At 37.5% G+C, this 17,462-nt stretch overlaps 1 protein-coding gene across 1 annotated transcript in view; it reads left to right on the top strand.

The window, feature by feature from the left end:
- LOC102873162 (ubiquinol-cytochrome-c reductase complex assembly factor 1-like) overlaps nt 1-17,462 on the top strand; it is a 129,336-nt gene that overhangs the window by 68,544 nt on the left and 43,330 nt on the right. Inside the window, exon 5 of the mRNA XM_006881476.1 lies at nt 11,995-12,103. Coding sequence (XP_006881538.1) covers nt 11,995-12,103 — 109 coding nt within the window. The remainder of the gene's footprint in view (nt 1-11,994; nt 12,104-17,462) is intronic.

Raw genomic sequence — 17,462 nt, 5'->3', positions numbered from 1 at the left:
TATTTTAGAAATTGTATTTTAACAGATGCTCTGCTGGAGAAGGAGGGGCAATCTCCTCTTGTACCAGTCAGATCTGATTTGATGGTATACAAATGCAAAATAATTTTTAAAAAATTTAAAAAATTGTGTTTTAAGATGAAGGAAACACTGAGACTCATTTTTAGCTGAGAGGGAGAAGTCATGGGGATAAGGAGAGACTGAAAACCATAAAGGTTCTAGTCTCAGTCTAGTCAGAGATCTGCCCTGGCAGATATACCTAATCTTTGCAAGAGGGCTCTTTAAAACTGTTAAAGCATTTTTGATGTAGCTGTAGGGCGTTCAGGCTCATACAGGATTCCAGCAGCTCCAGACCTGCTATATATGGTGAGCCCTGGCCATGTGTGTATTCTCTTTCTCCCTCCCCCAGCCAGAGCTGCTTTGTCCAAACACCCACCTGTAGCTTTTCCCTCCCCCCCTCAAAACCAGAGGCCTGTGCAGCATTATTTTATCAACATTACATAACCTAAGAGCATTGGTACCTGCTACCCAGGAGCTTATTCTTGAGAGTGGATGTGACAGGCAGGCCCCAGGCCAAGTGTAGTTCTTGGAGAAAACTTGCTGTCAGGTGAAATGGCTACAGGAAGTGCCTCACCCCACTTGTCTTTTTGCCCACAGACTGTCCTGTGCCCTAAGATACCCACTTGAGGATTAGGCTTCAAGAGAGGGAGTTTAGGAAACCAGGTGGAAATAGCCATGTACACAGCCCCAGGAAAGAGTCCGTGTGCCAGCTCACAAATAAATAAACTCATTCATTAGCACACTCCTGGGGCTTGAGTGGCCGTGTAGACTTTGCTTTCTTGGCCTCAGCTTATGGCAGAATAAGGGAAACAAGCGGCCTGAAAGTCCCCTCTGGGATTCCTTCATAGGAGCCAGAGTGACAAACCTGCCCAAGTGCACACTGGTCTTTCATTGAATTCAAAATCAGAACCATTCTGGACAGCTTATAAACTACCATGGGGGAGAAACATGACCAAAACACAACTGGCATTGTCAGAGGGTCCAACAGTGAGTGAGACAGGATGCCCAGAGTTGCCAGTATGTGGCAGGAGGTCAGCATCGGGAATAAGAAAAGGAAATCATGTCTAGGAGACTCTTGTTTCTTTTTTAACTCTAGATAATGCTGTTTCATTGTTCTAGTCTTACTTAATGGGAAGAGGCTCTTGAGGCTGTGCTGTCACAGAATATGAGAAGCAACCAATGTTCTCCGGCGTGGGAGCTCTGTGGCTTGGGGAAACAAATAGGAAGCTCTGCAGCCTGACAAGTTTCATTCCAGCATCTCTCGTCTTTTCTTAAGTTACCCAACTTTCCTCATGGCACGAGTGTTCTTTTTTGTGAAATAGGGACAGATATATGTAAGATTGTGTAGATTGAAAGATAGTTAAAGTAATTGTATCTTAGAGTGACAGCATTAGTGAGTTTAATAAATGATAATCTTTATGATTACTTGCCACAAGGCAGGATAAATAAAGCTTTACCCTTTATTTATTGTTGGGTGTAAGTTTATAGAACCAAATTAGTTTTCCATTATGCACATACTGTCTCATGTCATGGGTTATCATTCTCTCAGTGTAACTACACTTTTCCTCCTTTCTTCTGAGTTTCCTATTTCTGTTCTGCTCCTACCCTTTAGAGACTCTTACTAATCAGTTTTTTTCCTTTGTCTCTTACTCTATATTTGCTTTTTAGAGATAGTAAGGAGATGTCAGATTAAGGCTTGAAAACTTTTTTTCCTTAGCTTTGTGCTAAGCTGGGTTATTTGCTTGCCTTATATGTAAAAGAGATCAGTTTTATTTATGAGCCACTAGAATTACTGAGAGACAAAGATAGTACTGTGAAGGTTAAAACCTCAATAATAAATTGTGGGTTTAAGAACATCATCAAACTTGGGAAGAGCAACTGGAATTGCTTCTAAACAGAGTAGCTATGCACAGATTTCGGTCTATGCCCAGAGTGGAGGCTTAGTAAATACTTGTTGAATGAATGATTGTTAATTATTTTATGTATGAATATTTTTCTTTACTGAATTGTTTCTTTTAAAAGCTTTGGGTTTTTAAAAATTATTAAGCTTGATTTTATAATATTTTGCATGGAAGTCACCTGTGCCTTTGGGAAAGAACTCTGCAATTAGGAAGTTAAATCAGTGGCAACACATAATTTCTCTTCTCAGCATTTAATGTACACATTTACTATGATTATGTCCATGATGTGAATTGAAGTAGAGCTGTTGCATTCTTTGATTTGAATCATTATTCTCCATCATTCTTGAACGGATTACAGAATGTCTCAAATGTCACTGTTGTATGATCAGAGCCTATGACAGATTTTGTCTTTGTTTTCACAGGGCATCAAAATTATAAAATATATTTTTGGTTTTTTTAAAAACTTTGTTTTAGGAGGGAGGGCTGGGCGGGGAGAGAAGTGCAGCAATGAATGAATGGAAATCCAAAATCTCTCTAAATGCTCATTAAAATTATAAAGCTTAAGAAGAAAAAAACAACTTTGTTTTAGTTATTTTCCTTTTACCTTCAAACATGGTTTAACTTTTTCTGGATGATTTCATTTTTTCATAAAAACTCATAAATATGTTTTGGGGTTTTTTTAGGATTTTTAAAAAAATTTATACTGATTTACATACAAAGTTCATAAAATCAGTATACATTGTTTTTCACTCTGGATCTTCCCCTTCTCATTTCCCCATCCCTCCCTCCACCTATCAAATTGTGTGACTATCTGATTAAGCCCTCCTCCTTGGATCCTCATACTTGTTCTACAATACAGTATTTATATAGTATTTGCACTTATGAGACTGAGTTAGTTCACTTAGCAAAATTCTCTCTAGTTCCTCCCATTTTAGATAGCAATTTACAGAATCATTGCTCCTGTACGCTGCATAGTATTCCATTGTGTGAATGTACCATATGCCCAGCACAATGGAATGGATTGAGAAATCATAAATAAGATTATACTGTCATCTTTAAGTTGCACTGGATGGATTTTCCTCACCTACTGAACCTTAGTTGTTAAGTGATTATATTTTTTTTCTCTAATAAAATTATTAAATAATTTTTTTAAAAAATTTTTTTAACCTTTTAAAATAGACTTTCAGTTTCTTTCTTTCCTATTATACTAACAGGATTATATTTAGTTGTCTAGGTGTGTTTGTCTCAAGGTTCTGGTGGTGTAGTGGGTTACATGTTGGGCTGCTGATTGAAAGGTCAGTGGTGCTTCTCAGAAGAAAGATGAAGTAAACTGATGCTCCTGTTAAGATTTACAGCTTTGCAAACCCAATGGAGGGTTGCCATGAGTCAGAATGGACTTGACAGTAGTGGGTTTGGTTTAATATGATGCTGAATTTGACACATAAATTGTTTGCCTTGTGAAGATTAAATTAAAAATAAGGCTAAATGGATTCTGGAAGAGCAGAAAAACTTATAATGACACTGGGATCAGACTGAGTACAGATCTCCATTTCACCACTGAAGAGTACTGTATCTTTTAGTAAATCACTTCTCTAAGACTTGAAATTACTTAGCTTCTCTAAGACTCCTCAGCTGTGAAATACATACAATAACAGTATTAGCTTCATGAGAAGTAAATTAAACAGTACATACATGTAAGTCACTTAGAACAGTGCCTGCCACCTACTAATGTTAACTATTAATTTTAACACTGTCTCTATTTTTGTTGTTTTAAGATTCCCTTCCCCCTTCTTTCTTTCTATTTTTTAGCCAGGTTTAGACTAGAAAAAATTGCTGGATAAGCAAAAATCAGCCTAGACTATATGTTACCTGACCAAATAATAAGTAAAATCTTTTAGCTCTAGTCTCCAAAGGTTTCACTTGAATGTGAGACAGAGCTGGATATTTCTTCACCTCCAAACTTTTTATAGCAGAAAATGTTTTCTTGAGGTAAGAATGTTGTTGTTAATTGCCTTTGAGTTGAGCACGACTCATAGTGACCCTATGAACAAAAAGCCTGAAGCTTCTTTACAACTATTGAGATTTATCAAAGTTCATAGAGTTTCTGGAGGCATGTTGTTTAGGAATTGGATGCCACTTCTGGTTCCAATGAGGTAAGAATAATATATATAAAATGTTAAAAAGGGGAAAAAACAATGAAGAAGCTATCATTTATGTAAAAATAATACATGTTCATATCTATAAGCTTGTGCACCCACCCACCCATACACAAATACATGCTATAAAATGTATGTAAATGTTCCTAAGAAATTAGTAACTTTGATTGCCTTAGGGTATAGGGCCTGATTGACAGGGAGTAGAATAGGAGAGTATTTAGTTTTTATTACAATGTGTGTGTATTCTTGGTCGATGTGTAAGTTTCACATAAGCAAAATTAAGTGATCTGAGATTCCATTCTTAATGTTAGGCATAATTTGGTAAGATCCACGTAGTCAAATGCCTTTGAATAGTCAATAAGACACAAATGGAAATATTTCTGGTATTCTCTGCTTTCAGCTAAGATCCATTTTATCACAGCAGTGATATCTTTGGTATCATGGCCTCTTTTAAATCCAGCTTCAATTTCTGTCAGTTCTCTGTTGATTTACTTTTCTAGCCATTTTTTTTAAATAACCATCAGCAAGTTTTACTTGTATGTCATTATTAATAATGTTTTAAGATTTCCACATTCTGTTGGATCTTCTTTTTTTGGCAATAGGAACAAATATGAATCTCTTCCAGTCACTTGGCCAGCTAGCTGTCTTCCATATTTCTTGCCACAGTTGGTGAATCTGTCCAGGGCTTCATCGACTTGTTGAAACATGCCAGTTGGTATTCCATCAATTCATGTAGTTTTTGCTAATACCTTCAGTGTAGCTTGAACTTCTTTCACTACCATTGGTTCTGGATCCTATGCTTCCTGAAGTAGTTTCATGTTAGCCAATTCTTTTTTATACAGTAACTCCTTCTTCTGATCATTGAAGATTTTGCCCATAGCATCCTTCAGAATTGCATCTTGAGGCTTGAATTTGTTTTTCAGTTCTTTAAGTGCGAGAAGTCCAAGAACCATTGTACTCTAGATTAACTATTCACCAAATTTGTCATTTTTTTACCTTGGTGGCATTAATATTCAGTGACTGAGTGGAACCTTAAAAGGGAAGGTGAACTTCTCAGAGACTTTTCTATTTTTAATGCTGGAGTGTTAGTTAATCTAACTATACTCTTTCTTCCTGATGAATGTTCTGCAACTCTTCATTTTTTACTGAGTAAAACCTGTCTAGACTTTGTAGAATATAATTTCACAGCCTTTCAAGACCTTTCTAGCTTCTTTTTGTTGTTGTTGTTTCATAAACCCTATTTCCCACAAAATGAATTTAAGCATTCTTTGTTTCCTTATCATGTGCTGAACCCTTCGAAGGCCCTTCCTATGTGCATGATATTCCGTCTACTGAAAATTGTCTTAATCCTTTGTCTCTACTTGTCCAACTTCCAACTCATCCTTCCAAACTCCAGTCATGGTGTTTCATTTTTTCTTAAAAGTTTGATTCCACTAAGCCAAAATTAGACTTCTCATTCCACTGTACTTAGTTCTTCTCTTTAGGATTATTCGTATAGAGCAATGTTTAGCCATGCTAGGAGATGAAATGCTACTTGAAATCTCTACTCTTATTTTAATTTTCATGCTAATTTCTGTAGCATCAACAGTATAGCCTCAGTTTTTGTTCAGTAGGAGCTCAGTTTCTGTACACTAAGTGAAGTAAATGTCAGTTAGCATCTTTTTAAGAAATTATTATTTGTGTGAAGGTTTACAAAGGAAATTAATTTTTTATTCAGCCATTCAGATACATTTTGTTCAGTAACATTGCTTTCAATACAGTTGCATTTTTCCACTTCCTCCCTGTAATTCTGATTTCCATTGATCCTTTATACCTCTCTGTACCTTCTTTTTCTTTAGTGATATTGTGCTGACCATCCTCTTATTGAGTATTTCTTTCCCCTTCACCCATGCTAATATTTGCCATATTTACTAAGTTTTGCTCCCCAATCCCTCCTTGAATGATTCTGCAGTCCCGAAGGTGTGCGGTTTGAATCTACCAGATGCTCTGCTGGAGAAGAAGGGGCAGTCTCCTCCTGTACCAGTCAGATCCAGTTCGATGGTACACAAACAAAAAATAAGAAAATGTTTAAAAAATTTAAAAAAAATAAAGTCTTTATCTTGCTACAGCTTTTCAAGGCAGAGAACTACTTGAGTGCTGTTAACGACAAAAGGATATTTTATCCCATGTTGATATCATTAGAAAGTTTATGGTCTGAGAAAATCTGTAACTTTTAAACCTCAGAGGGAAGGTGTATTAGCTACAGAATTTTCAAATAAATAGAGAATTCCATTACCTCACTATTGGTGTTGATGAATTGGCATCTGACGACACTTAAGCATCAAAACACAGTGTCTTTTAGGTGAGAAACTGACATGAATTATTTTATTAGTTCTTATGAGAAAGGACTATGGAACTTTCCCCAGTCTGTGGCTTAGATTATGTCCTATGTTATATAAAGTAGTCAAATCTTTTTTCCGTGGTTTGTTTTATTATTTTCCAAGATTTTATTTCTTTAAACACTAGCTAGATTCAGAGGTGACAAAATTAGAATGACGGCACCAAGAAATCTCCAATTTGGGAGAGCGTTAGTGATCATGTAGTTAGCTGCCTGTCATGCCTTCATCTTTCGGTAATAGACAAGCATTTATACATCTTTAAGTAATAGGCAGTTTCTACTTTTTGAGATCATGCATTCCATCATTTGTTAGCTGGTTATCTCTTAGATACCTGCTTGTTAGAAAGCTCTTGCTCTTGTTGCTTAATATTGAGTAAATCTTCCTCTATGCCATAACTCAGCAGCCAGGAAATAAAAAGACAAATTCCGTTGGGAAAGTCTGCTGTCAGAGACCTCTCCAAAGTACTAAAGAACAATGATATCAGTCTGGACACTAAAGTGCGCCTGATCCAGGCCATAGTCTTTGCAATTATTTTCTGTGCATCAGAAAGCTAAACAGTGACTAGGGATGATAAAAGGAGAATTGATGCCTTTGAGCTGTGGTTCTGGGGAATAGTATTGAATATACTGTGGACTGCCTGGGGAACAAACAAGTTCGTCCCAGAGAGCATGAGATCAGGCTGCTCCTTGGAGGCAAGGATTCTGAAGTTTCATCTGACATACTTTGAATATGTTGCAAGGTGGGACCAATTTTTGGAGGGAGATGTCATGCCTAGGTAGGTAGAGGGGACAGCACAGGAGAGGAAGGCCCTCGATGAGATGGATTGATTCAGTGACTGGGGTAATGAGGATAGATGTGTCAGAGACAGTAAGATTGGCACAGGATAGAGCAGGGTTTAGGGCTGTTGTACATAGGGTCGCTATGAGTTGCAGGCGACTCAATGGCACACAACAACAACAATGACATAACCTATTGGTACAATTCTAATTCTTGGACACATGTTGTGGTTGTTAGGTGCCATCAATGACTATAGAAGTAGAATAGGAGAGGATATATAGTCTCATCATTTTTCTGTATAATTTAAGGCAGTGCTCTTGCTTTTCTTCAGGCTCTATTTTTTGTCTTTCATTACTTCCTTTTGTCTCCCTAAATAGAGTGTTCAAAATTAAGGTCAGTGTTCTACGGAGAATCTGATCTCTGCTGCATAGAACAAAATTGTCACTTTCCCCATGAAGATATATTTCCATTACTATGGCTATGGAGGGTAGAAGGAGAATTGACACCTTTGAGCTGTGGTGCTGGAGAAGAGTATTGAATGTACCATGGACTGCCAAGAAAACAAACAGATTCATCCTAGAGAGGGTTAAACCAGGCTGCTCCTTGGAGGCAAGGATTCTGGGGCTTCGCCTGACATACTTTGGACTTGTTGTAAGGAGAGACAGGTCTTTAGAGGGGGACATCATGCTTGGTAGAGTAGAGGGACAGCGCAGGAGGGGAAGACCCTCTATGAGGTGGATTGATTCAGTGACTGGGGTAATCGGGATGGGTGTGTCAGAGGCAATGAGATTGGCACAGGATAGAGCACGGTTTAGGGCTGTTGTACATAGGGTCGCTGTGAGTCGCAAACGACTCGACGGCACATAACAACAACAACATGTCTAAAATCACATTTATTTTTTTAAAATAACCTCCTCATTGCCTTGAACCCTGTAGAGCATATGTTGTTGTTGTAGGACAGGTATGACTCATAGTGACCCTGTGAACAACAGATCTGAATCCTGTCCTATCCTGTACCATCTTTATCATCCCCAATTCACTTGAGCCTATTGCAGCAGTCGCTTTGTCAATCCATCTCATTGAGGGTCTTATTCTTATTTTGTCTACCTTATACCTTTCTAAGCATTATGTCCCTTTCCAAGGGATAGCCTCTCCTGACAACATACCTCAAGTATATGAGATGAAGCTTTGCCCTCCTTCCCTCTAGGGAGTTCTCTGGTTGCACATTCTCTAAGACATGTCTATTTGTTCTTTTGGCAGCCCATGGGATATTCAGTATTCTTCTCCAACATCATAGCTCAAAAGTATCTATTCTTCTGTCATCCTTATTCATTGTCAAACTCTCAGATGCATAGCAGGTGATTGGAAAGACCATGGCTTGGATTAGGTGATATGAGTCTTTGAACTCATGTCATTGCCCTTCAAGACTTTGGATAGATGCCTGACTGCAGATTTTCCAAAAGCTATATATCTCCTGATCTCTTGACTGCTAGTACCAAGGATGTTGATTATGAGTCCAAGTAGGATGAAATCATTGACAATTTCAGTCTTTTTCTCCATCTATCATTGATGTTGTCTATTGGCACAGTGGTGAGGACTTTTTGTCTTCTTGATGTTCAGATATAATCTGTATTGAAGTCTGTATTGATTCAAGCTCAACATCATGAAAACAAAGATTCTCACCACTAGGCCAATTGGCAGCATCATGATAGACAATGAAGAGCTTGAGATTGTTAACAGCTTCAGTTTGCTTTGCACCACAGTCAGCACTCTTGGTACCAGCTGCCAGGGAATCAAAAGGCAAACTGCATTGGGAAAGTCAGCTGTCAGGGACCTCTCCAGAGTACTGAAGAGCAACGATGTCAGTCTGGAGACGAAGGTGCGTCTGATATAGGCTATGGTCTTTGCAGTTACTTGCTATGCATCAGAACGCTGGCCAGTGACTAAGGATGATAGGAGAATTGATGCCTTTGAGTTGTAGTTCTGGAGAAGAGTATTGAGTGTTCCGTGGACTGCTAAGAGAATGAACAGGTCTGTCCTGGAGAGGGTGAAGCCAGGCTGTTCCTTGGATGCAAAGGATTATGAAGCTTTTCCTGACATACTTTGGGCATGTTGCAAGGAGAGACCAGTCCTTGGAGAGGGACATCATGCTTGGAATGGTGGAGGGACAGCACAAGAGAAGAAGACCCAGGATGAGATGGATTGATACAGTAACTGGAGTAATTGGGGTAGGTGTATCGGAGATAATAAGGTTGGCTAAGGACAGGGCAGTATTCAGAACTATTGTACATAGAGTCACTATGAAGAGTCGCTATGAGTTGCGAGTGACTCAGCTGCACATAACACCAATTCTTTTATCTGCAGTGTTTCAAGTCTTCCTCATATTCAATGAGCAAGGTTGTGTTTCATGTGTAACTCCCATTGCTGATGAGTTTTCTTCTGATCCTGATCCTTCATTCCTCTTCATAGAACCAACTTAAATGATTTGGTCAGCATACAGATTGAATAGGTTTGGAGAAAGGATACAGCCCTCCACTAAATTTTGTCAAGGGAGTTTTGGTGACTTAGTGATAAGGAGTTGTGCTGTCAACACAAAGGCACACAGTACAAATCTACCAGCTGCTCCATAGGATAAAGATGGATATTCTCCTCCCATGAGATTTACTGCCTCTGAAAATCCACTGGAGGGTCAGCTATAAGTCAGTTCTGACTTGATGATAAATAAGAACAGCAATGAAAATTCTGTCACAGTAACTACAGTGAGTTAAACAGAAATTGCAAGAATAGTACAGGATCAAGCAAGGTTTCAATCTGTTATAAATAGAGTTGGTATGAGTGGAAGTCTACACACACGCACACACACACACACACACACGTCCTCCTAACGAAAAGAAAGCCTGTAAGCCCTTTTCACACATAGGTAGACGTGACTCATCTGTTCTGTACTTCTATAGTTCTTTATGTCCAAGTGCTGGACTGTAAATTTTTCCCTGTTTAAATAGATTCAGACCATTGAAACAGTCTGTTGAGGTATTTTTACATCATCTCACGTACTTGTTTTTCTGCCCAACTTCTTCTCATCTGCAAATTTGATTGTGTTTTCTTTTTTTCCATCTAACTCACTAGCCAATGTTGAAGTAGGCTAGGCTGGAATCCTTCCCTTGTGCTTTGCTATTTATTACTAGTAGATTTTAATGAGTGGGATTAATTGTAGAGATTGCATTAACACTTTAGATTGGATATTTCATAATTATAGGTGAATAGTCAGACTGTGGCTGCTTAATAACTTTGTAATGAATAATAATAGAAATAAGGATAAAAACTGGGCGAGCTCTGGTGGCCTAGTGGCAAGAAGCTGCAACTGCAATCTCAGACATGCACGGTTCAAATCCACCAGATGCTCTGCTGGAGAAGGAGGAACAATCTCCTCCTGTACCAGTCAGATCTGACTTGACGGTACACACAAAAAATAATGAAATAAAATAAATTTTTTTTAAAAAAGGATAAAAACTGGTAACCCTGTTTCTATTTTTACTATATACAAAGTCTTTAGCAAAGCATTTTCTAAATTACTTAAAGGAAATGTGGTATATAGCACTTAAAGCTTAACTTATAATAATTTAGACTACTAACTGATAGGTTGGTAATATGAATCCATCATCTGCTGTACAAGAGAAAGAGAGGAAGTCTTCTCTTAAAAAGATTTATATATAGTCTTGGAAATCTGGTGGAGGGTTCCCATGACTCGGAATCAGTTTGACTGCAGTGGGCTGCTTCTTAGTTGGTGTAGAGGAGCGAGCCAAAATTTGACCCTGGGATGTTTATTCAACAGATATATTTATAACTATTCAAAAGTAGAGCATTCTCATAAAAGCTTTCATAAATCAAATGGGCATAAAATGGAGAAACACCATTAATTTATATGGGGAAATTTTTTGCATGTTCTCAGGCCTAAAAAATGATCTACCAAGTAACAATAAATAAACCTAAAATAACACTAATATATAGTGTTTGCAAACATAGTTCAAAGCTCTGGCAGCTTAATGTTGAGATGCTGGGTAGTGTGGTCCCTGGGAAGTGCTTGGTGACACCACTCTTGCTGCTTGTAGTCTGCATAGTGCAAAACAAAAGTAACACTAGTTTTGTTTGTCACCTTTTTTTTTAGGGGAATAATAATGAAAATCCTCACCTGTGCTATGAAATAGGCACTGCACACACACCCACCCACACACACACGTCCTCCACTTTTAAAAATTTTACTTTTTGCCACTTTATAAAAGATCTACATTAATATCTATTTTTAATAAATCACCACTTTTTTTCATAGTCAAATGAAGGATTTAGATTTGCTTATCTTCTAACAGCAAAATGTAGGCCCTTCTAGAAAACATTGTATGCAAATTTTGTAAGTAAACTAGTATAATAATAAAAAATAATTCAGAAAAATGTAGTCCCTCCCAAGTTAGGAGGGTAGCTTCTGTGGTACTCTGGTCTGTATGTGATCTGGCTGGTGATTACATGGGCACATGTAAAAATTCACCTATTTACTTAAGATTCGTGTACTTTACAATATTTATATTATACTTAAGTAAAATTTTGCATTTAAATGAGACCTCTTCCAGATTCTGGATTCTGTTATCGTAAATGAGTAAGCCTTCATTGGAAATATGTGATGAGAAAAGTGCCAACAGTCAATAATTTTTCCATATATTTTTCTCTACTTAGGATGTGTCTAGTCCGAATGAAGCAGGAAGGCCGGAGTGGGAAATACATGTGTCGTATCATAGTTCATTTTATGTGGGAGGATGTTGAACAGCGTGGCAAAGTCATGGGGGTAAGTAGTCTTGTCAGATTCTACACAAGGCAACCTTTTCAGATTGCCTGACTCAAATTGAGTCCAGTTGTATCCAGTTTAGAATGTCCTTGCTTTTAGATTTCTATGTATAGCTGCCTGATGTCAAGTGCCAATTGATTGAGAATCACTTCTACCCCTGTAGAGCTAGACATGCTAGTGTACGTAGCATTGCTGTTTGTCATATGGGAGTTACTCTGACTAGAGGTGGAGTTGTAACGCCATATCATGGTGATGTGGGATGGATTTGGTGATTAGAAGAAGTCAAATAGTAATTTAGTGTAAGTATACTACATTTGACACTAATTTAATATTTGATTCCGTTCACCTCCAAATTAGTTCTAGTAATTGAAAAGCGGGGATAGATGGTATAAATATGCCACATGAAAAGTGATGATAAGAGAAAAACCAAACCAAAACATTAGAATACAATTGGTTATAGAAATATTTTATTATTTTGTGTAATTTATGTGTCTTGACCATTTTCTGTCGTCTCTCAGTTTGAGATCTTTTAAATTTGAAACATCACATTGGGTTGCAAGATGGATTAATTAGGCTTCTTTGATTTAAGAGCAAACTTTTTCTTATAAATTAAGAAGAAAAATTGTATTTATGCACTGTGAAAGACATACATGTTAAGAAACAATGTTTTAAAAAGAGTTCCTTCCCTACCCCACCCCCAAAACCGGTTTCCCAGAAGTAACCACAAGGGTTGATGTGTTTTTCTAGTTGTTTTCTGTACAAATAAAAGCTTATAAGTGTATATTCTCTTTATTAATATAAATTAGTTTACACTCTGTATGCTGTTCAACATCTTGTCTTTCTTGCTTAAACATATATATGTTTTCCTTTTATAATTGTTTTTAAAGTTCACAGTGTGTTAACTAAGGCTGAAGACGCTTTAATCTCTGCTTTTCCAAGAAGTAATCCCTGTTTCTAGTTTGGTGTTTATGTTTTGATAATTCCTATGGTGCCTATAGATTTAGTATTATTTTTATTTTAATATATATTGTAGCATTTCTATGTATTGATAATGTTGTGAACCATCGAGTCAGACCAGCCCACTGTTGACCCTTCGGCTGGTTTTCAGAGGCACTTAATTGCAGGGGAGGAGATTGCCCATCCTTCTCCTGCGGAGCAGCTGATGGATTCGAATCATGGATCTTAGAGATTGCAGTGCAGCTTCTTGCCACTAGACTACCAGCATTCTATGTATTGATAAATTTTTTTATTTTCACTCATCAAGATCTGCTCATATTGCATGGGAATGAAATGGGAGTCTTCAACCATGTTTCTGGTTTATGCTAGTTTTGTAAATTCATTGTCTATTTATTGGTGCTAATAGAAGTTGTCAAGGATTTAATTTTATTTGGATCCACATCAATATCCATGAGAGCAACAGTCAGGAAATAAGATTACGTACTGCAGTGGGCAACTACACCAAACTCTGGAGAAGGTGTAGCCAGAGTGCTTCTTGGAGGCAAGGGTGGTAAAGCTTCATCTCACATGCTTTGGCCGTATTGCTAGAAGAGGTTATTTCTTGAAGAGAGACATCATGCTTGGGAAAGTGGAAAGTCCATGAAGGAGAGGAAGACCCTTAACGAGGTGGACTGACACTGTGACTGCAGCAATGGACTCAAGGGTACCAGAGATTGTGAGGCTGGCACCAGGATAGGACAGGGTCTCTGTGAGTCGTACTTGACTCAACAGCACCTAAGAACAATAACTAAATGATTTCTTGCTGGTGGTTCAGATCCACCAGCGGCTCTGCGGGGGAAAGATGGCCAGCCTCCTCTTGTACAACCCTAAAACCCCAGTGTCTTTCATCTTTTGAGAGTATTCCTCTTGCTTAGTAAACCTATCTCTGTCTAACTACAAACTACGTACAAACAACAAAAACCCCAAAGGGTCAGCTAAGAGTAGTTTCCAACATGACACAATGAGCTCAGTCTCAATAACTATTGGGGGAGCTCTGGTGATGAATTTCCTGAAGGACTGAGCTGCTAACCCAAAGGCTTCTTCTCTGGAGCTTCTTTGCCCCCTTCTCTCAGGAAAGCAGCTCAGTGGAAGAAAGAGAAGAAAGACCCTTGGGAGGGTCAGTTTAGTACCTACTTGATGGCAAGTAAGTGAGTGAGCAAGAGAATAGCTACTGATCTTGAGCATTTCTTAATGTGTTAGTTGGCCATCTGAATGCCTTTGAGTGCTTTTTTAAATTTCTTTTTTATTTTCATGAAGATTTACAAATCATACTTGTTTTTAATACAATTCACTTATAGACATTTTGTTTTATAACATTAATGTAGTTAATTAATAACAGTGTCTAATTAGTCTCTTACTGTGTATTGCCTTTCCCTGGTGGCATCATGTCTTTTCATGTACTCTGCCCATTTTTAATTGAATTTTTTGTCTTTTTCTTGTTGAAGTATTGGAATTTTTGTATATGATGTGGGTACAGATCTTTTTTCTTTTCTTTTTTTTTTTTTCAGTTTTCTGCAGATAAATAGTTTTGCCAATTTGTTTAGGAGGTTGCCTTTTCCCCATTAAATGGTTTTTGTCATTTTGATCAGCAATTTATAGATAGATAGATTTATTTTTGTTTAATTCTTTCTGTTGGTCTTGTGTCTGTTGCTCTACTAGCACCAAGCTTGAATAGCAAGATATTAGGTGATCCATGTGCTCTTAAATTTTGCTTCATGAAGAGAAGTGTCAATGTCTTATTTAGTTACAAAGACTATATAGTTTAAAAGGTGATAATTTTAAAATAATAAGATATTAGAATGAGGTGAAAATTACTACTACTGCTTTTCTGTCAGAATTGATTTCTCCTTTCTAATTCTGTGGTATAAACACTTTATATAAGGCAAGAAAATTGTCTAGAAATCACTAGTAACTTGTGTGTGAAGAGACCTCAGTCTTCTGTGTGTGTATAACCCAAGGAAAGTTCAGAACATGTGGCAGAGAGGAATAGTGAGCATGTGGAGCCGGGCGGGCCTGGTTCTCACCCTGCCTGGCAGATCGTGCTCTTCCATGCTTCAGTTTCTCCATTTGAAAAAGGAGGGCTAACAGTGTATTTTCCAAGTTACTTTTCAACTTTGAGAACCCATGATTTGAAGGCGATAATTTGCAAATCTATCTCTTATGTTATTTGGCATCCCAGGTGTACTTCTTTAAGAAAACTCATATAAAAAGTAGAATTTAGAAAGCTGATGAATGTTATGGTGATTTTTCTCATGCCAAAGAATTTTTAGAGGACGTTATTTTTCTTGAGTAGACTTTTCTTGAGTGTGAAGAAGATCAAGAAGAATGTAAGAAAAGTTGCGAGTTGATGAACTGAATCCGATTCAAGAACTCCTTTGAAATTAGTATTCTGTTTTGGTGTGAAAATTCTCATTTAAAAAATACTTTATGAGTCTAACTATTGTGAAAAATTGGACAGACTCATATATCATCAGGGAAACTGGTATAAAAACTGAGTGTTAAATTTAAGGTTACAAAAGAATTTAAGGTTACAAAAATCCCATCAATAATTTTAGAGTGTTCTGACTTTAAAACGTAACACATTATTTAGGATTTAAACATATAAATTAGTAGTGGAAATAAAGTTCATTATATCACCTCATCTGGTCTTGTTTTATTTCATTAACTGGTTCTTAAAAACCTTTGTGAGCTGAGTCACAGCTGAAGAGGTTGGAGACCATTTTTCCTTGGGCCCTTGCTGCACTCCTGAGTGTTGGTAAGAGTAGAGAACTAAGACTAGACACAGCTGTAAAAACAGACAGAGCCTTTGGCCTCAGCACTTTCTCCTGGTACAGGCAAATTTCAGATGTAAATTTTACTCCTTGCCTCTCCTACTAATGAAGTAAGTTTCTTTTGCTGGGTTTGCAGCCAGGTGTGTCCAGTCCTGTGGCTAACTGTGGCTCTTTACTTAATTTTTCCATTTGTGACATTTCAACCAAACTTAAAAAACAAATATAAAAATTAGCTCAAGGCAGTGGCTCAATGTGTTAATGGTAACCTTAGGTTGGCTAAACTACTTCCTCTCAGTTCTGCCCTGCCAGACATCTCCACCTTGTGGCTTACAATGAGCAAGTTTAAGCTTTCCAAATTGGGCAGGCTAGTTAGAAGAGGATTAGGGTAGGTTGTAGTTAAGAAATTGGGACATTTACTCCTTATCAGTCATCTGCCATGCTGGTAGGACTTAAGATTTCTTGTTAGCAGTATTCCAGAATAAGAACTTGTCATTTTATGATCTCTTGCTCTCTGTAGTGTATAATGCTGCTTGATGAGATGAGACATAGGGCCTAGGAAGAGATAGAGGAGTTATGGGACTGACCCACACTACTTTGTGAAATTCTGCTTTGCTTTTCTGAACCAGTATTTGCTTTTCAAGGTCCTTTGTTATCACTCCCATATTACCTTTCCAGATTCAATTCCTCTAGCTCATCCTTAACCTTAAATATGCGAAACCTTAACTCAAATGTCCCTAAGTTTATGTCCAAATAGATTGCCCTAACAGCTTAATCCTAATTCTTTCACATCCTCCAAGGTCTCTTACCATTCCCACTCCAAATAGCAAGCAAACCCTAACTTTTCCTAGTTGGAATAAGTGCCATAATAATTTATATGTAAATGTCTTAATTCTATTTTGCTCATTGTCATTCATGTATGTAGCAAATTTCTGGTGATGAGAGTCACATACAATCTTAGAATTCTTCGAAGTGCCTATTACTGCACTTGGGCTAAATTGATGACAGATATCTGAAAGAGATCCTGATTGGTGCAAATAGTTAAACATTTGACTAATTTCAAAAAGTTGGTGGTTTGAGCCCATCCTGTTAGTCTCCTATGCCAACCGTCTACCTTTCCAAGTATCATGTCCTTCTTCAAGCAATAACATGCCTCATCATCTTTGCCTCCAAAGAGTGCTCTGTCTATACCCTCTCCAAGTCATATTTGTTTCTTCTTTTGGAAGTCTATAAGATATATATTCTCCAACACCACAGCTCAAAGGCATCAATTCTTCTTCTATCATCCTTATTCATGGTCCAGCTCTCAAGTGTATGACAAATGATTGGGAAAACTATGGCCTGAATTAGATGCACCTTAGTCTTCAAACTAGCATCATTAGTCCTCAATAATTTGGAGAGATCCCTAACTGCACACTGTCCCAGTGCAATATGTCTCCTGATTTCCTGACTGCTAGGTACCAAGATTGTTAATTGTGGATCCAAGTCGATGAAGTTTTTGACAGTTTCAGGTTTTTCCCCATGATACAATCTTAATTATTTGATTAAAAAATTATACATAGGATTATTTATGAACTAACAATTTTTCTAAAAAA

This window comes from Elephantulus edwardii, unplaced genomic scaffold, assembly GCF_000299155.1.
Source record: "Elephantulus edwardii isolate Elephantulus edwardi_28Jun2011 unplaced genomic scaffold, EleEdw1.0 scaffold00015, whole genome shotgun sequence".
Taxonomy (NCBI): Eukaryota; Metazoa; Chordata; class Mammalia; order Macroscelidea; family Macroscelididae; genus Elephantulus; species Elephantulus edwardii.
The sequence above is the reverse complement of the archived record's forward strand: the minus strand, read 5'-3'. Positions and strand labels throughout refer to the sequence as shown.